At 43.4% G+C, this 20,923-nt stretch overlaps 1 protein-coding gene across 1 annotated transcript in view; it reads right to left on the bottom strand.

The window, feature by feature from the left end:
* Cacna2d3 (calcium voltage-gated channel auxiliary subunit alpha2delta 3) overlaps window positions 1-20,923 on the bottom strand; it is an 882,565-nt gene that overhangs the window by 164,644 nt on the left and 696,998 nt on the right. The window contains exons 24-27 of the mRNA XM_026388626.2: window positions 18,325-18,418; window positions 14,923-15,018; window positions 8,696-8,817; window positions 6,090-6,170 (exon numbers count right to left, since the gene is read on the bottom strand). Coding sequence (XP_026244411.1) covers window positions 6,090-6,170; window positions 8,696-8,817; window positions 14,923-15,018; window positions 18,325-18,418 — 393 coding nt within the window. The remainder of the gene's footprint in view (window positions 1-6,089; window positions 6,171-8,695; window positions 8,818-14,922; window positions 15,019-18,324; window positions 18,419-20,923) is intronic.

Raw genomic sequence — 20,923 nt, 5'->3', positions numbered from 1 at the left:
TCATGTCCAAATCCCACGACCTCAAAAAAAGGTGGCTCGACTTGTCAGTTCAGAGACTGCAAGCCATGTGGTAGGGGGAACCTGTAACCCTGAAATTCCACTACAGATTTTGGACTGGAGGATGTGTGGTGGCTTCTGATGAGGTTTAATAAAGGGATGGTGACTCTTGGGAATGAGTGGCCCTGGAGAGCTAGCATAGAGGATCCAGTTTCTCAAAACTCTGGGCTATTTTTATTCCTGGAGCAGTAATCCTCCACATTCCCTGGTCACTGGCTACTGTGACTTGCATAGCAGCTGTGTTAATGGCCAGTTCTAACCCTTGATTTCTGTTACAGATATTAAATACAGCCTCATGGGTAACTACATCACGAATCCATTTTCAAAACATTTCCTGTTGTCAGTTCTTTTGGTTTAGATCTGCTCTGGTCCCAACATCATACTCTTTTATCCATTAAAAAAAAAAAAAAGTCAAACACGAAAAGCTTCGTCTCACAGCTGATCATTTAAGGCAAAGACTTGATTTGGATTCCCCACTTTCCCCTGTGTCATCTCTCTATGGCCCATCAGCTCTGCTTTTAGATCCTGGTAAATGTTCCCCCAACCCAAGAGACTCACAGTTAGGTCTCAGAGTACTCATCTGGTACATGAAAAAATGTGTGAGGAATTCCATTCTAGATTCATTCGAAGTTTTAGAAAAGCTAGTTCCCTCTTTCTGGAATGATCTTCCCCCAGATATGCACGAGATGGATGCATCGCATCACTTCCGTTTCAACTCATTCCCCTCCATTAGGGAGGCCTTCCCCATGCACCACCCAACGTGGAAAGGTGTTGCCCTGCCACAAACCCATGCACACGTGTAGGGACTGAGAGTCCATCTTTCCTATCTCCCTGGCTAACCACACTTCATCTCTTCATCTTGCTCTGTGTTCTAGGGAGCATTAACCACTACTGAAATTCCTTCCTTCCTCCCATTCACGCCAAACTTGGAGTTGTCTGGATCCCTAGAACAAATGAACGCTCCCTATTGGCAGCAGGTTGGCCATGCTCAGGGTTCTCAGAGGTGCAGCATCAGCTGAGTGGAAGGATTCTTCCTTGGGCAGTTGTCACTCCAGCCTCTGGGCTTTGGACAGCAGCAACACCCTCATCTTGACATCAACCAACAACCCCCTTAACCCACTCCATAGGGCCTTCTGGGGTACTTGTTCATTGCTGTATGCTCAGCGCTAGGTACATACTATCTATAAAATATATATTCATATAATGGTTAATGATGATGCAAAGTTGTTTTTGCAATTAGCCTAAAAGTGTCAACAATGAATTGGAAAATGCCAAGAATTAAAATTTGCCTGTGAGTTTAACCCAGGGTCTCTCAACCTCGCAACTGCTGACATCTTGAACTAGATCATTCTTTGTCATGGGGGCTGTTCTATGTCCTGCAGAATGTGTGGCACCGTCCTGATCTCTACCCACTAGATGCCAGTAGCAGCCCTACTAACCAGTGGTGACAATCAAAAATGTTTCCAGATATTGCCAAATATCTCCAAAGGGCAAAACTGCCTCTGGTTGGAAACCACTCATTTAGTTCATAAGCAGTAATTTTTGTAAAGATAAAATAGTTCCTTGACTCAGATTTAACAAACTAGATGTTTATCCATGCAGACTTGACACATAATTCCTGACACATGTATACCAAATATGTGTGATCTGACCAAAGGAATGTCATCAAGCTGAATGCCTGCCTGTAACACTTTGTCAACATTAGCCACTGAACTCAAAGGCAGGGCCCACGTTAAACACCTCACTTAGTTGAAATAGCACGTACCTGACAATGTACAGTCAATGATGTTAATTAATCACTTTCCTAATTAGCTGGTTAAAATGAAATCTCCTTCATTACACTGCCTGAAATTATGCAAACAAGAGCACATAACTCACTTTTTCAAATTCCCCCCCCCCCCGAATGGATCCAATATGATCTGTGTGCTTTGCAAAAAAGCAAGTAGACAGATCAGGAACCCCTACACCAAAATTTCACAAAAAGTCATAATGATTTAAAATCGTGAATTTTTGGCATGTCAATCACACTTCTGTAAGGCTGTTGGAAAAAGAGCTGTTTCTATAAAGAAACTAATGCTCTCATGTCCATAATCTTTTTCCCCCCCTGAGGATGATCAGATTAGCTATTCCAAGTTATAACATTAGATGTTCTGAACTCAGAAATGACTTTTAATGACAGAGATAATGTCTGGTTCAACACAGTTGCCATTGGAATGTTATATTAAAAATTATTTTATTCCTTGAAATACCCCCCATATTATTATGTTATGGGCTGAAGTTAAGCTGCTGAGCACATCTCAGAGTTTTAGTCAAGTACAGTATTTCTATGGCTGGGTCAGTGAATTTTGTGAGCTTCTGTCCCTGTATATAGCAAGTCACAAGGAAGCCAATCCACCCTGAATCAGTCATTTAAATGATATTTCTTTCATACTCACCATGCATTAGCCCTTGTACTTGGCACTGGGTATTAAAGGATAATGGAGAGAGTTCTTGACCGTGGAGTATTTACAATTATTTAAAAATCAAATAGGAACATCATTAGTTGCCATTTTAGATTCTGATACGTTAAAATGTTCATTTTAAAGCCAATGCCACTAATATGTATTATTTTAAAAATTCAGAAGACTGAACTTTTTTTTTTTTGAACAGAAGTTGAGATAAGGTATTTTGTGTGAATAAGACAGAATCTAGAAGGTGAGTCGGTTTCCATGAGTTCCATTCGATTTGTAAAAACCTTATTGAAGGTCAATTCACCAGAGTCCACACATAGAACCGACTAAGCTGTGAGGGGCAGAAGGTAAAATGAACAAGATCTTTGACTTTAAGGACCTTCCAGACAGTCATTCAGCTCATTAACTCACTGGTGCTTGAGAAACACAGCTTTAAAGATAGCTATGTTAGAGACCTGTGTGGGGAAGGAAAGGATATCAGTTTCTGATCCTGGTTATTTATTCATTTTTCCAGGTACTTCCTAGAGTACCTGGGAAAAGCGAGAGCTCGTGGACTATTTGCTGAATGAGTGAATGAATCCAACTTGAAGATAAAAGTGGGTTACCCCTAAATCCTAGCATTTTTGTATTTCTTTCTATACAGGTGTTTCCTTGTTTTTCTCTTCTATTATCTCTGAGTTGACACAGGCAAGGAAGCTAATAATCTCACCCCTATTTAAGTGGACCTGGAGACACTCCAAACCACACATAAGCAGAAAACCTATATGGGCTTTACAGATCAAGGTTTGCATTTTCAATAATAATAGGGGGAAAAAAAGGATCAGGAGCCTCATACACATAGAAGGTTCCAGGGATCTGGAGAGGTTGGGTAGGGAAAGTCTGCCACTTCTTCCTTGGCAGTGGAAGCAAAAATAAATTTAAGCAAAAATAAATCTTGCTGAGTTAAATGATCTTGTCTCCCCCTTTCCTCAATAGAAAAGAAGTTGAGAAAATGCAGTATGCTGGTGGCCACTAAGAGCTGGCAGGGTGACACCCTAAGATGGATGGAACCTGTTTATGCACTGTGGCTGACCACCTTTGACTGGCCAAAGGTGTCATTGACAGATTATCATCTAAGTGATTTTCTTTTAAAGGAAAACAAGAAAAAGAAGAGAATAAAAATGACAGCAATAGTAATGATAATAATAACAACAACAACAACAACAACCCCAAATAGATGCACACAGTCAATGAATATGAGAATCCCAGATTAGACCAAGGAGTGGAACAGGCCTCTCAAGGGAATCCTTGAGAATGATTTGCAAAGCTGTATACCTTTTCTTTCATACAGGTTTCCCTTTAACACAAGGATTTCATTGCGACCCCAAATTACTGCCTGTCAGCTGTGTCCCATCTGCTGTCTGAGGAACAATCCCGCTCACACACTCATCTTCATCTGCCCAAACAAGGCTTCTTCCCCAATTAAAATGGCCTTTTGAATTTCAGAGCCGTAAACAATGTCTACTTAGTTTGAGCAAAAGACACCGAGGAATGTAACCCAACCTCATCACACCGTGACATGGGGGTTGAGTCAGTCAATGACACCTGGGGGACATGCTGAGGGCGCTGCTCTGCTCTGGGAGACAGGTCCTCTTTCAGTCACTGCCTCCATGGGGCTGCATCCATGGCAGCCTTCAAGATCAAAGCCAAGAAATTCTGTTTTATCTCATGTCTACTAGATGCAGTTGGAAGAAGAAGGGTTCAATCTCAAGACAGCTGCTTGATGACTTTGTCTCTTGGTCCTGCTCCGTAATTATCTTCTGAAGTTAGGGGCCAGTAGTGGACACAGTCTTAGAAGCAACAAATAGGAGGAGCCTGTCTTACACACTCAACGTGAGCCAAACCATCATGTCTCATGATCTGCCTGAGGTCTATGGCCAGCTACGTAACTTACTAATAGACCAGCAAGTCATTTGGACAATACACATTCTGCTCTAGGCTGGACACCCAGTGCTCTGGCTGACTCCATTTTTCGCTGGTGCTCAGCCAAATAGACATTTATGAAGTAGAAGGCATTTGGCAACATTTGAGCATAGTTTGTAAACTTGTACAAAGGTCCTTGAGGTAAACACAGTAACTTTGGGGTATACCCAGAGCATCCTTCATGATGACTGAATGAAATACCCATGGAAAGTGTTTTAAAGAGAAATTCTGTATCCGATAGACAGCTTTGGCCTGATCTGTCCTTGACAGCTGTTGCATGTGGCCCCGGCTCCTGGGAGATAACATGCCTCCGGAATTAGCTGGCTGGGACAGCCTGGAGGTAAGCAAGCCTGACCTCCTTTAAGCAAAAATAAATCTTGCTGAGTTAAATGATCCTGTCTCCCGCTTTCCTCAAGGAACGGAGGAGACACTAAGTGACCAAATTTGAAGACAGCAACTGTGAGTCCTTAGAGCCCGTATCACCTGGCTGATTAATTATAGGTCTGCCTGGTTTAAGATAAGCTGCAGGTCAGACACATAAGACTGTCTTCTTTGTCATATCCAATACCCCAAGAATCACTAGAGTGACTATCCCCAGATCTTTCAGTCCCTACTGACACAGTTATGATTCACAGGCTGAGTCAGAAATAATAAGTGGAGGGAAAGACAGGATTTCCCAGCCAAAGAACAACCACTTCAAACGGATCCGCTCCATCTGCTACATTTGCATTCCTTTCCACAAATTATCACAGTGTGCAAAGATGTTGACGTTCAAAGTCACCCTCAAGTACAACTTAATGAGGGAGGCGGCCCAAAAACAAATGACTCCCTTTGGTAAACCTAGCCAGTATCAGGATAGAGCTTGAGTATATCACCCATCCATCAACCAATGGATCCAATAATTACATATCAGAAATAGACTATATGCCAGACATGCTCTCAGACCCTGCTTTTGTCAACAGCCATCCTCAAGGGAGGACTTGTGGCAGTTTCCAAGCCTTTCAGCCACTAATGAAGCCCCCAGCCAGCCATAGTTATCTACTCACACTGGTGAGGGATGAGAGAAATGGGGAAAGCTGGAGACGGGGCTTTTTTGGACAATTCAAGACTCACTGTTGTAAAATGCTTTGGCTTTCCCCTGGACCCAAACCCAGCACCTGCAGATACATCTAACTCTAATTCCCCAGGGGGATTAGGGCGATGAAAATCCTAGTGTCTCTGGAGAAGGGCACATTTCAGCTGGCGTTTTCCTAAAACAGACCTATAATTTTCTTGTGTGCCCATTGTTATCCTAATGATATAAAAATCAGAGGTGTGGAATTTACTTTAAATGAGCCTGCTACCTGCTGTCAAGACATTCTCCATGACACATACCAAAGATGTCTTCCTGGCTCAGAGTTTAATAGAAACCCTTGACAAAGCTTTCTGTTTTTGTATCAAACACCACCTGCTATTAGTCTTAATTTGGAGGAAATGAAACCAAGCTGAGGAATAAGTAATTTTCCATTTTTTTTTTCTCCTTTGGAAACCTACTTTTTGGAAAAAAAAAAAAAAAGCCACACAGAAGCAGTTGACCAGTCAGGTGAATGGATGCCATAGTCACCGAAATCCATTGTTTACCTGCCACCACAGGGGATTTCCGCTCATCCAGGAGCTGGATGGAGGTACTTGCTGTCACTACGTTGCTTTTGTTGACTGTCCCTGTACAAAGAAAAACCACCAGGAGAAAAATGGAGATAGTTAGAGTGTGCACATTCAGAGAATAATCATATTGGCCCATAGCCACCAATTCTGCAAATGATTCTGGGGCTCTGTTCCCAGAATCCAGAGTCCTCTGGGCTGTGGACACTCTGCCTGTTTTGTCAGGCCATTTGTGCTGTAATCAATATACTGAGCCCTGAGCACCTGCACTGGTGAATGGCCAGCTCTTCACATCAAAATCAATGGCCACCATGGAGGGACCACATGTTTAAGTCATCTGTGGTTACTAATTGCAATGTTTACTTGTGTCCGTGGTCATATTTATACCACCTCTCTGAACAGAGCCGTGCAGAGCTACATGAAACCGAATTTTGGAATTATTTTACAATAAGTTGGCAACTGTAGCTCTGATTCATTAGATAAATCTTAACTGAACTACAAGATTCTAATTTTAATCTCGGTGTTTCTGAGCAGAACCATTCTAAACAGAGAGAGAACAGGAATGATATCTATACTCCAAACCCTTTATTAGTGCTGTAACAACAAGGCATTAGTATTAGGAGGTTTTCTATTCCTAAGGGTGGTTCCAATACTAATGAATTCAAAGATGTGGAGCACCCATAGTTAATAACTGTTAGGTGCTCAATGTGTGTGCATTGAATGGAATCCAGTTGAATCCAGAAGCTGGGAAGGCAAACCTGAACTTGAATATACTCATGATCAAAGCAATTATGAGTTTTCTTCCTGACCCAGCCCAAGCAGTGATAAAAAAAAAAGAAAACAAAATCAAAACAACAACAACAAAACCAGCTTCTTTTCAGTATTCAACACACCGAAGAAATGAGGAGAAAGACAGTACTTGGCCATAATGACTTGTGCTTGGTCATTATTTTAAAGATTTCCCTTGTATCTACAGAAGCCACGAACACATTAAATTTCTTTTCAGTAGATGATTTATGTTAAAAGTTCAGAGAAAACTGTAGTTTACGAAGACCAATGCCACAACAGTTTTAATTAATCCATTTTTTTGTTTGTTTGTTCATTTGGGTACCAGGGATTGAACCAAGTGGCACTCAACTACTGAGCCATATCCCCAGCCCTATTTTGTATTTTATTTAGAGTCAGGGTCTCGCTGAGTTGTGTAAGACGTGGTTAAATTGCCGAGGCTGGCTTTGAACTTGCAATCCTCCTGCCTCAGCCTCCTGAGCCTCTGGGATTAAAGGTGTGTGCCGTTGTTCCAGGCTCAGTTTGTTTATCTCACACATGATTCTTTTAGGACAAACAGTGAATTACAAAGCAAACTGGCACTAGGGTCTATCACAGTCAATTCTGTGTCCAGAAACCAGTGAACAACCCCACAGCCCCTCCCTGTACAGTGTCAAGCAAAAGCCACTCTGTCACAGAATGCACTCCATGGTCAGAACAGCAAGCTCAGTTCTACTTTTTTCTTTTTTGGGACTGTGAAAAAGGAAGTCTCCTGAGAGAGAAAATGATGTTATTGTTGCTGGGTGTGTAGCAAGATGAGAAACTTCACTGTATCTTAGTTCATTCAGAACTTCAGACACTTGAAAATTTACATATGGGGAAGCATGCATAGGAGCATCTGTCCACAGAGGACTTAAGCCAAAGGGCACAGATTCAAAGAATCTCAGACAGGAAAGGAACCCAACAGATGAAGTAGCCTGGAGTCTCACCCAGAGAGAGAATCCCAGGAAGGAGAGTTTCCCTTAGGGTGGAGTTAGGAATGCTTGGAAAGGATTAACATAAAAGGGCCTGATGTAAAACATAACCATCAACTGAACTTTCCAGAGCAATGCAAGTGTAGAACTAAGTCTCATTCATCTCCGAAACTTCTAGAACACCCATATAGAGCCTTACCCAATGAACATCAAAAGACAATGGATGCAGGAAATAACTTAAAAGCATTTCAGCATGTCTTGTTTCTAAAACAGCTTTCCATTGTTTCTGGAGGGAAGTGACTTTCTGCCCCCCATAATCTCCTAACATGTCAGGACTGGTAAAAACCATTAGCCACAGGCCTCTCCTTGGTCACTGCAGGCCTAAGTCGGGAAAGTAGAGGCTATACAATGTCTTGGTTCTTGCTTTTGCAGATCAGTTTAGATCAGTTCAATTCTGAGAGGGAACGGTGAACCTTTGAAGTGATATGACTCATTGAAGGTTCCAGAGAAGTTTGCCTGAACTTTTTTTTAAATGGGGCCACAGTGACATTAAAAACAAATCAAGAAAGAAATCTTCACTCAAGTTCCACAGAGTGCAAAATACCAGGCCTGCTTCCTGAAATGTCCTTTGGACACTGAATAAGTAAAGCCTTCATTTTATTTGGGGCTATTTCTCTTATGGAGCAGGTCACTGGTTCGGGGCTGGCCCCGTCATCTGCTTGGGCTCTGCAGGTTGAAGTTGGCTCCTCTCAGCATTTAAGCAGCTAGCTCCCCTATACCTTCTGCCCAATACTCTGGCCAGCAGGAACAGACAGAGCCCCGTCTCCCTCCAACAGGGACACCCACCTGTGCTGAACGGGATGGAGTAGACGAAACTCCCTGGAATCTGCTCAGCAGCTCTTCGGTACCAGAGAGGGAAGTGGTCTGCGTTAAAAATGTTCTCTTTGTCTCCAGCTTTCAGGAAGTCCCTGAAGAGGAATAAGAAGAACAACACCCTCTCAGCTAGGTCCAGAAGAATATGGTGTATCCACCGACCTTAATCAGGTAAAACCAGGATTAGCCTTTAGAACCCTCACTTGTCATCTTGAGGACAAAGGGGTCCCGAGGCAACACTGTGCACCCCACATCACTCAAAAATATCTTGTAGGGCTGGATGCAGTGGTGCATGTCTGTAATCCCAGAGGCTCAGGAGGGCTGGGGCAGGAGGATTGCAAGTTCAAAGCCAACCTCAGCAACTTAGCAAGGCCCTATGCAACTCAGTGAGACCCTGTCTCTTTCTTAATAAAATATTTTTAAAAAGGGCTGGGGATGTGGCTCAGTGGTTAAGCACCTCTGAGTTCAATCTCCAGTACTAAAAAAAAAAAAAATTCTTGCAGTGCTCAGATAGTCATATTAAAAGAGGGCAAATAATTTTTTCCTAGTATATCCATCGAACTAATCAGACAAGCGTAAAGGAGGTAAGTCACTCTTCTTAGGAAAAGTGGGGAGTAAACATGGGCCCATATCAGGACTCTGCATCCTCCTTCCCTCACCTGGTCTTCAGACAGACCAGGGACTGCCCACCTCATTCTGGATCCCTCCCCTCCTGGCCTTCCTGCCTCCTGTCCACAGTCTACACTTTAACCAGAGATCCCCCTGCATTTTCCTCTCCACTGAGGCCCTAAGCAACTCAGTGAGCAGCTCAGTGAGACCCTGTCTCTAAATAAAACATACAAAAGGAGCTGGGGTATGGCTCAGTAATTTAGACTCCTGGGTACCAAAAAACAAACAAACTATTCTTTTAACAATTTTGAAATATACAACACAATACAAAGTGCTCATCCATATACCACCCACCTCATGAATCCACAGCAAGTACAAGCTCTCATCCCACCCCAGGTCCCCACAGCCTCCCTCACTGTCACACAGCCTCCTTTCCCTAGGCCTTATCCACACAATGGCCATGTCTCTTCCCCAAGCCTCTCAAGATCTCTGAGGACAGCAGCTTTGTTCATATTTGTGTGTTCCTCCACGGAGCCTTAAACACACAGAAGTCTTTCCTTATCTGTAGTTTTGCTTTCTATGGTTTCAGAATCTGGTAGTCAACCACAGCCCCAAAGCACTGAATGAAAAATTGCAGGAAAAAAAAATTCATGTTGGAAATCATGTGCTATTCTGAGGATGGTGATGAAATCTCTTGCAGCATCCCGCCATCCCTCTTAGGATGTGAATCATCCTTTGTCAGCGTATCCATGCTATCTATGTTACCTGCCTGTTAGACGCTCAGTAGTCACTCAGTTATCAGCTCCACTGGGGTGGTGCTGCAGTGCTTGTGTCCAAGTGACCCTTGCTCAGCAGCCTAATGCTTTGTCCCCATGCCTATGCATTCCCTTCACTTCGTCTCACCACTAAGACATTGTGTCATCTCACAGCACCACAAAAGAATGGCGTGTGTGGTACAATAAGGTATTTTGAGAGAGAAAGCATATTCATATAACTTCTATTATAATGTGTTGTTATGTTTGTTCTGTTTAATATTATTGATAATCTCCTACTCTGTGTGTTCTATAAGTTAAATTTTATCACATAGATGTATGCATAAAAAAATAGAATATAGGGCTTGGTATTCTCCACGGTTTCAGGCATCCACTGAGGGTCTGGGACTTATCCCCTCAGGACCGGGGGACTGACATACCGAAGTCCCAATGAGTGTTTTCTGACGTGACTCACCTCCAGAGAGCCACATTTACTCCCCAGCAGCCTTATCTTGGTTGATAGGGCACAACTCAAGGGGAGGAAATGACTGCCTGGTTATTCCAGCCTGTGCAGGGAACTTTCAGAAAAGGAGACCAATCAGGGAACAATGTGTAGGTAGGAAAAAGGGCCTCAGTTGGACCAGAAATGGGACGACTTTCAACACAGCAGTTTTCAGCATGGAGTTGGATCACATGGACCAGGAAGATAAATTTTTAAACCAAGTTACAACTAGTTGGTTTCATGAACTTGGCATCTAATTGAGAGTAGCATTCTATAGTTTTAGGGTGTTCTCTGGACCTTAACCAAAGAAGTAGAACCCACTTCTACAAGAGGAAGCCTATGTCTCTGGAGTTCATCCTCAAAATTCTCAGAGAGCTCTGAAATCTGTCACCTTGCAAGTTACACTAGTGTGCCTAATTCTTTCCTAACGGCAAAGACTTTATTCTTCTCCTTGGGGTAAGGCACTCAATATATGTTGAGTGATCACAGGATACATAAAACTTAAGATCCAGATAAGAGCTCCTCAAACATTCGAGACAATCTCCTATATCTCTTCTGTATAATAGTTTCTATTTTTTTTCCAAATCCCCTCAGCAGCCTGGCCACCTTCCTATGTAAATGGTCTTCTGTGTTAATAATGCCACAAAATTTTATGCTATTACAGCTGACAGTAGCAAACCAAAAATGTTATGATACCAGAGCTTCTCTCGTTCATTCATGGCCCTCCCTAGCAAGCTTCCTCTCCAGAGGAAACCGGAACCTTTTTTTAAATTTGGTAAAGGCGCTCTCCTCTTATTTAGAAGACCGATTTTGGAGTCCCAAGCAAGACTGAGAAGTTGCTCAGATCCTCGTGCTGTGCAGAATGCTATATATACAGACTTCCAGGCTCAGCGTAATAGATGAACCCCTCCAGGCACTGCTTCATTCAGTGGTAAAATCATCAGGTTTAACAAATATTGACATTTCACCCCTTTTATTTTTTCTTTAGACATGAGATTCTTCATGAACCTGACTTGGATGAATGGAGGGAGGAACTTCTGTTGTCCAGCCCACAGCAGGTCCAACAGCTGCCATCCACATCGGACTAAGGGCACAGCCACGGCTGAGCAGAAAGTGTGTTCACTCACCCCGGGCCTGTGTGATGGTGAAATGCACATCGCCACAGATGGCAGGTGCCCTTTTCATGCAGCAGTGGGGCCTTTTTTCCAGAGTCATGGGAGATGGGATAAAAGCATGGTTAGAAGGTGTGATGGTGACAGTCGGCCCTTGGGGAGGCAAGGAGACAGGTCTGGAAAGCTGTACCAGCTCTGCAAGCAGGAGCCCAGAGGTCTCAGCCAGCTCTGGTGTTTCTTGGGAAATCTGGGAGGTGTTGGACAACTCCCAGCAGTGATTCAAGAGGAAGCAGAGATCTGATTCTGCAGAATCCCGCCATTATTCTTCAGAAGGAAATATCCTTCTAAGTAAAGGGAAAGCCTCCTCCTGGATTCCAAGGGTGATTGTGGTGCTGTATTAAGGCAGGTCTAGTTCTAGGCAGAGCCCAGTGACTTTGGGTGAGTAACTGAGTCTCTGAGCCTTTGTTTATTCATTTACAGAATCGGAATGATAGTGACGCTCCGCTTCCCAGGACACTGACAGTACAGCGTGAATGCCAAGAGTGAAAGGGCTAGGACCTGGAAATGAGCTGAGGGAATGTATGGAGTTCTTAAAGCCCAAGGGTTCCTTTTTTCTCTGTGGTTCAAGTGGAAAGTGTGAAGCAGTCCTCTGTTAAACTTCAGGCTGTGGAGGAGACTGATAACTACACCACAAAGGCAGACGTCATGAGATGCTGTGTGCTTGGTGATATGAGAGGTCATCTGAAGGCACAGAGTATACTGTTAATGTTAGGGTTGATGGCCGGGTCACAGAGGCCATGAACATAACGAACCCACTTCCAAATGTAGGAGGCTGGGCCAGGAGTTGTGGTCTTAGTGCACCAACTGATAATGGTCCAAGTTAATTCCATGCTGGGAACTTTGTAAGATCCAGTCCTGTGCCGAACACTTCAAGTACTTTTTTTTCACGCCCTTGTCAAAAGCACAAACAAAACTCAGAAATTCTAAAATCTTTCTAGCCATGGTTTAGAGAATATATCCAAGTCACTGAATCTCAGTGAATACCACTGGATGGGGAGGGACAGGCAGATAAAAGACCCTAAGACAATAGATGTCAAGGTGCCTCCATATGAAACAGTGATGAGTTTCTTGAAGACAGAAGAGTCATCACCCACCCAGACAATCACTGAGTTCACATTCTGGGTCCCATCCATGCCACAGACAATAGACCTTATAGTTGTAAGTACTGTTCGCTTCCTGAAGCTGTTGTCCAGCCATAGTCCATCTGCCCTTCCTTCCTTCCTTCCTTCCTTCCTTCCTTCCTTCCCTCCTTCCTTCCTTTTCTTCTTGCTTTTGGCACTGGGATTGAACCCAGGAGTGCTTTATCACTGAGCTACATGCCCAGCCCTTTTTATTTTTTATTTTGAGAAAGGGTTTCAGTTAATTATTGAGGCTGGTCTTGAACTTGCCATCCTCCTGTCTCAGCCTCCTGAGCTGCTGGGATTACAGGCTTGCAGCACTATGCTGGGGGTCCAGCCATAATTTTTTTTTAATCTTCACAATAATCATAGGAGATCATAACCTCACTTTTCAGAAAAAAAGCACAAGAAGAAAAATGGGTCAGATGCACAATCCAGATTCCCAAGTGTGATCCTGTCATCTTTCAAATCCAGCAAGAGAGTGCAGCTATCAGACCTATAAGGTACCACGTTTTGTTTCTGCTATTGTTTTTTTTTTTTTTTTGGTAATGGGGATTAAACCAGTGCTTAACCACTGAACCACATACCTAACCTTTTTTTATATTTTATTTAGAGACAGGGTCTTGCTGAGATGCTAAGTGCCTGGCTAAGTTGCTAAACTTGGATTTGAATTTACAATCCTCCTGCCTCAGCCTCCCGAGTCACTGGGATTACAGGTCTGTGCCACCATACCTGGCTGTTACTGTTTTTCTATTAGCTTGTTGTCATCTCGGTACCGGAAACAGCCTTGTGAGCACTAGATAATCTGGGCCTGTGTCTCCCTTTGCTCTCTGGATCCTAACAATATCATATGTGGCTCTCTCTGCCTTTTAATCGTTCTTAGAAACCGATCCTCTGGAAAAAGACTTGTGCAGGGGTCAAACAAGCTAAAGAGGCATTTTAAAAAATCAAGTCACAATGATGGTGAACTTCATAAATGATAAACATCAGATACTGAGAGAGAAAATCCTTGGATTGGAAGTGTTCAAAGGTGGCTTTCCAAAACATTTAAAAATTGATCTGTCTTCCATTTTACCAGATTTAGTTCGATAAGTAAGATTCTCTGGTTGGTGTCAGGGTCTCATCTAACAGAGGTGGGTTCAGTGCTGTTGAACTGGGGCTGGAGGGGTAGGGAGCATCTCCTCCTTGGGCCCCTGATGAGTCAACCCTTCTCAAGGTCAGGGTGTGTGGGGTTTCTTGGCAACCTCTGAGCTCACACACTTATTTGCATAGATACTCCACCTTTCTGAACCTTAGGCTCCATTTGTCCCTGGCCTAATAATGCCTCTTCTATGGAGAAAAGAAAGTGGGAGAATTTATTAATGGGATCAAAATTGATGTCAGATTATCTACTGGCTCTGGTAGAACGCCCATTTGGTGAGTGAAGGGCCCTTGGCTCTCTGAAGACACAGGGACTGAAGAGTGGACTCAGCCACTCTCAATCCACTGTCCCTTGGGATGTTCTTAGGGGTGCAAGGAGACATTGTCAACCCCAGTGCCTCTAGAAAGTCCACCTCTGGCTGTGGAGCTCTGCAGACCCTCATGCTAAGCACAGAGGCTCAGAGGTTTCTTAAAACATAAACCCACCAACAAACAACAGATTTGAGGTACAGGCAGGAATTCCTCCCCATCTCTGCAGAACAGCTGAAGGCCCAGGAGCCATTCCTGAGGAGACTAGTGCTTCCCCACTCTAGCTGATTCCTACAGCAGCAGCAGCAGCAGCAGCATCTCACATTTTCTAAAATGACTCACCAGGCAGGAGAGAACTCCAGATGGTGGACAGAAGCCAACAAGCACGAGGAACAAAGTATTGTAGAAGGGCCAGCCTGCAGGTGAACACATGCACTGAGGCCCCCATGGTAGAACAGAGAGGAGAAATAGAAGCAGGCACAGGGGGGCCTGAACTTTGTTTCTATCATTGATAGAAGCAAGAATCGAAAGAAGCTTCCCCTTGAATTTTGCATTTTAGGAGCTCACTGGGCATCTGCAAAGGAGTCCTCCTACTTACTGATTGGTGAGCTGCTCAGCCCCAACGAACAGGTTGATTCTTGAGAGGCCCGTGCGGGTGCCTAGGAAAGCCACCTCTACGCCCTTGTCGGAATTCCTGAAAGAGAACAGCCGACGTTAGAGAGTTGCTTCTGGATAGTGAGGAGATAATGGCTTTTGCATTTCAAGACTCACAGAATGTTTTAGAAAATAGCAGCTCTGAAACCTGAACTTTCAAAGAACTAATAGACTCACACATAGGTGTGCCCACACCCATGTACCAAGTACAGAATTCGATCTATGATCCCTTATAAAAGCCTTCATGGTGATACCTGCAGGATAAATGAAGAACTTCCTGTCAACATAAGGTGCCTGAGAAAAAATGTGCTTCTGTTCATAAACACAAAGTTCTGGGCCCAAGCCGGGTGCTGGGTGCACACTTGTAATCCCAGATGCTCAAGAGGCTGAGGCAGGAGGAACACAAGTTCAAAGTCAGCCTCAGCAAAATCAAGGTGCTAAGCAACTCAGTGAGACCCTGTCTCTAAATAAAATACAAAATAGGGATGGGGGTGGTGTGGCTCAGTGGTCAAGTGCCCCTGAGTTCAATCCCTGATTCTCACCCCCTCCAAAAGAAAAGTTCTGGGTCCAGGTTCAGAAAGAGAAGCCTGATGGTGAGAAAGACTTTAAGGACAGAAAAAAAAATGCTGAGGGATAGATTCGTTGCCTCAGTGCTACCAAGTGTATTCGTGATCTTGAGACCATTAGTGGAATCTGCCATGAGAGAGAATTAACAATTAATAGAGCCACCGAACCCAGTTTGCAGTGTCCCACAGCTGGATATCCTACATGGAAGGAATAGGCTTTGACTTCTGAGGAATTTTGGCAGCACTGACTTATAACTTCTACCAGAGCATGGGTCTTCTTCTTGCCACCAACCCGGAAGTGATAAATAAAAGAATGACTTCTTCCAATAGCCTTGTGGGGTGCTATATAGCTTCAACAAGGAAAAGTAACTTGAAAATGTGCTGAACACAATGTTTCAACTCCCAAGGTCAACTTGATGTTGGAGCAGGGTCTTCAGGAGATTTGCAATGTTCATTTTTCCAATGGAAAAAAGCAAATGGCTTTTCTCTACCAACTGTAGAATTTTATCCTACAATCAAAGTGTGAAGAAAATGCCAATCGTTGAGTTTGCTTCTCTGTCCTAGCTGCTGGTAGCAATTTGATCTAGAGCACTATCCATGTTGTCTTTAGTATGAGATCATTTGGTCACTTGGGAGTAGTTGAGGTGGCCAATACCTTTAGGTATCTAAGGGGTGAATAAAAACCAACACAGTACATTTGTTTCTGCCTATAGCCTACTTTAATTTGGAAAGCTGGGCTGTCCAACCAGACACAGATGTGGACTACAGAGTGAGATACCATTTTAGAAATATTTAGCATGTGTTAGAAATGAATCAGCCATCTTTACTCAAGATTTTAAGTTTCATGAAAGCCTGAAAGAAGCACTTCCACATTATTCAGAGGGGGAACAAATATTTTAGGAAATTTTCATTTTCTTCCAAACCTCCAGGATCCATGCAGGTAAGCAAGCCATTCCAAATTACAATGGAAATGGCTGTCTGTCCTTGGAGATCCAGACTCACGTGTTAAACTTCCTGCCTGACATCTCCGCTTGGGACATTTCCAGCCATCTTGAATGTTCATGCCTAGAAGGGACCCTGGCCATAGGACGCCCAAGCCTGCTCCTCCCTCAGTGTCTTCTGTTCCAGCAACAGCACCATCTTCCCAGGCACTGGGGATGAAGTCTTAGGAATGAACTTGAAGGCTCAGCTTCCTCCTTTCAAAAAACAAACCCACCATCATGTCCTTGGGGTCCTCCTTTTGAGGCAGGCCACAGGTGGCCCTCTTCTGTCTGTGTCCACTGCTCTGGTCCAAGTGGTAATTTCCTGGGACTCCTATAGGAACCTGTAGTGTGGTTCTTACCCTATTACACACTGGTCTTTGTATAGCATCGAGAGATTTATTTATTTGTTTGTTTGTTTGTTTTGGGTATCAGGGATTGAACCCAGGGGCACTTAACCACAGAGCCACATCCCTAATCTTTCTATAGAAACAGGGCTTTTCCAAGTTGCTGAGGCTGGCTTTGAACTCACAATCCTCCTGCTTCAGCTTCCCAAGCCATTGCAATTGCAGGCATGCCCCACTGTGATCAGCTGAGAGATCCTTTTTTACAAAAATTCACTTCTGATCCTATTCTTCCCTTTTTTAAATCCCTCCAGTGATTTTTCCAATACTCAGAATATAAAATCCACAATCCTGAACTGTTCCCCATCCCCGAGGTCCTTAAGGACCTGGTCTTTCTGCAGCTTCATCCTTTAACATCTTCCCTCTTACCCTCCACATTTTAGCTCTGTGGACCTTCCTTAAATTCCTTAACTCTATGGAATATTCTCTCACCCCAGGGCCTTTGTACCTCCTGGAATGCACACTAATTCATGAACTAGTATGCATTTCCCTAACTCTAGGTCTTGTTACTATCTACATAGATTTACTTTTCCTTCAAAGCAGTTATTGCAGTTCTTCATCCTACAGCACACCATAGAGACCTAGGTACTATGATGGCAAATCTGGTCACCTCCACTTCTCTGATACCTGGTTCAGTGCACACCATAGGTGCACACTCCATACCTGATAAGTGAATGAAGGAAGGAAGGAAGGAATATGAGAACAGAATGAATGACAGATGAGATAGGAGGGAAGTTCAAACAAAGGAAGAAACTAATGAAGAACAAGAAAATGGGAGAACCAAAGAATGCATCCCACCCTAAGGAAAAAAGAGTGACTTTTCCTCTTATTTCTAATCTTTAGTGGGCTATTTAAAATAATAGTAAAAAATTAAGAAAATCATAAGAAGCTGCTAACGCAGTTCTCACCCCAGTCTTTGATGTCAACTACCATTGACTTCCCTCCCGCCCTTTCCCCATCCTCCACTTCAAACATAAAACCACCGGGTTATATCTGACACCCCACTGAAATAGAGCCCTCCTTTCCCTGTCCGACTCACAACCTAGACTGGCCCAGATCCCAAGTTCTCTCAAGTCTGTGAAGTTGAGGGAGCCCAGGCAAGGCAGGAAACGGATGCCCCCTTCACCCCCGCCTCCTCGGAAGTGTCACCCTACCTCAGCATACCGAATTCCATGTAATGTTAAGACTCAAACAAATTACACATCAAACCCAGGAGCTCGCCGTCCAAGCCCCTGCCACTAATCTCCTCTAGCTCTTGTGGTTTGGAGCTTTGGGGAAAATTAAAGAACTTTAACACCAGGCTCCTAAAACAGTTTAGTTCTTTAAACCATAACCATATTTTGGAGACATCGGGTGAGGATATGGCCATGAAAGGGGGACACGTGCAGCCACTTACTCAGATTTGTTGAGGGCCAGGCTGGTCCAGTAGGCTTCAATGGGGGCACTCACCACTGCATCAAAAAGGACTTCTTGGATCAATTCTTTATCACCTGCAGGAGGGATGGAAGAGAAGATGGCTTTGGCTAGGTCCCCAAGAGGGGCACAGAGGGTGCTCAATAGCTCTTTGTTTGTTTGTTTTGGTATCATAAATTGAATTCAGGGACCCTTGACCACTCAGCCACATCCCCAGCCCTATTTTGTATTTTATTTAGAGACAGGGTCTCACTGAATTGCTTAGCGTCTTGCTTTTGCTGAGGCTGGCTTTGAACTTGTGATGCTTCTGCCTCAGCCTCTTGAGCTGCTGAGATTCCTGGTGTGTGCCACTGTGCCTGGCTCAATAGCTCATTTTGCAGTATCCATAGCTACTTTTTAGTACTCACACTGTGGGTACATTGCTTTACGAGTTAACTTCCCACCAACTGAAAATATAAAATAGTTCAGACACCTGATAAGCCAGAAATACGGGGCCCATGAAACATTTGGACTAGATGTTTTTTTCAGTTGAGAGGCTGGGTTGTCTCACACTGCAGGTTCTGCTGTCTCTCCCCATCTCAGAGTTCATGCCATGGACCTGCATGCTGACTCCCAGACTTGGAGACCAGAAGCTGATGCTCCTTGGAAAGTTGGCTCTTGTCATCCCTAATCTGTCTTCAACAACAGCCTGCCATTTTTGAGCATCCTGCTCTCAGACAATTGGAAGATGGGAAAAGAATACCATGACTTCAAGCTATAGAGACTCTATTTTTTTTTAACTCCATCCATTTAAGAATGTTAAAGGAGGCTGTCTAACCCCTTCCAAAGGAAGTCTTGGTAGAGCTCTGGGAAAGAGGTCAAGGAGTAAAGGGAGATCATGAGTCTGGGGGTGGGTGTTCTAGAACTCTCTGATCCCTCTGCAAGGGACAGCACCCAATAATCTCAGGGGGCCGGCAGTCTTCATCAAGGCTGGGGCCCAAAAGATAAAGGAGCTGTGCTTTAAAACAAAAATTGGAATCAACTTCAATCATCATCTAAAAGACAATGGATAAATTATACAGTTATGTAATGGATTTCCACACAATAATTTAAAAAAACAGAATAGAGATAAAAGAGCAACACGAATAAATTTTAAAAACATGATGCATAGAAGCAAATATACGTATTATAACTGTGTGTAGTGATTCGTAGAATATCATACCATATATTATAGACACAGATGAAATATCACTTATCTGAAATGATTGGCACCAGAAGTGTTTCAGATTCCAGATTTGGGGAGATTTTTGAAATATTTGTGTGTACGTAATGAGATATGTTGGGAACAGAACCCAAGTGGAAACATAAAATTCATTCACCTTTCATGTGTATCTCATACAAATAATCTGGATATAATTTTATGTCACATCTTTAACAAACTTGGGAATGAAACCAAGTTTCACAATGTTATTTTACACTTGTGGCGCATCACATGGGTGCTTGAAAAGCTTCAGGTTTAGAGCATTTGGGATTTTAGATCTGTATAAATGTTTAATGTGAAGAATAATGAAAATAGTATATATTTCTTAGGAATATCTTTCTGTGTACTAATAGAATAAAGTACATGAAAATGAGGAACACGTATGGAAAGGCCATTGTTTCTGGGAGGGAAACGGGACAGGGCAGGGAAGGGTTATACAGGGGCTTCAATAATTGGTGATGACAAGTATATCTCCACATCATGTACAACCACAAGGATAGGAAGTTAGACTCCATGTTTGTATAATATGTCAAAATATACTTGACTGTCATGTCATCTAAAAATGGAAAAATTTTAAAAATCCTTAAAAAAAAGTACATCAAGCAAATATGGCAAATTATTAAGAAAATGACTGGCAACTAAAAATTGTACTTTTCACATTATCTCGATGCTTTTGGTTTTGAAGAATATATCATTAAAAACTAAAATGAAATGAAAAAGTGAACTTCTCCGAGGTCCATCTGGTCCTTTCCCTCCCAGAGCACATCCCCCAAAATAAACCCATTCCATCCTATGTGGTTTAGTGTCTGGAATTGCTGTGGGGATCGCCTAAGATGACACGTCATGCACTTTTCACATTATTGAATAAAGGATGTTTGTGAGAGGGGGAACAGGTGCCATGCTTATTTGGGGCCGGGTGGGGGTGGCTTCTCCACCCACATTGCAGCTGCTGGGGCTATCTTGTGATTGTACAGGGTCTACTCCTGTCTTGAGGGAGCATCCAGACCTGCTGCTTCTCCCCTCTGCCTCTGGGCACAGCCATTGGTCACCTCTTACCCACCCACCCAAAGGACACCTGGTGGAGGAAAGGAAGAAGAGCATCTAGCTGTCATGACAAGCAACATGGGTGGGTTGTAGCTGCCCTCTCAAGAGAGCCAGGAGACCTAGATTATGGATTTACAGGAAATAATCCTATTTTCCACCTTGGTTTCTCATTTGTAAAATAAGGCAACTGGCTGAGCACCCCAACCCCACTCCTCCTGTCTGTTTGTCTGTCTGTCTCTTTGTGGTACCCAGTATTTAACTCAGGGGCACTCAACCACTGAGCCATATCCTCAGCCCC

The sequence above is a fragment of the Urocitellus parryii genome, chromosome 3 (genome assembly GCF_045843805.1).
Source record: "Urocitellus parryii isolate mUroPar1 chromosome 3, mUroPar1.hap1, whole genome shotgun sequence".
NCBI lineage: Eukaryota > Metazoa > Chordata > Mammalia > Rodentia > Sciuridae > Urocitellus > Urocitellus parryii.
This window is presented reverse-complemented; position numbering and strand designations above follow the sequence as displayed.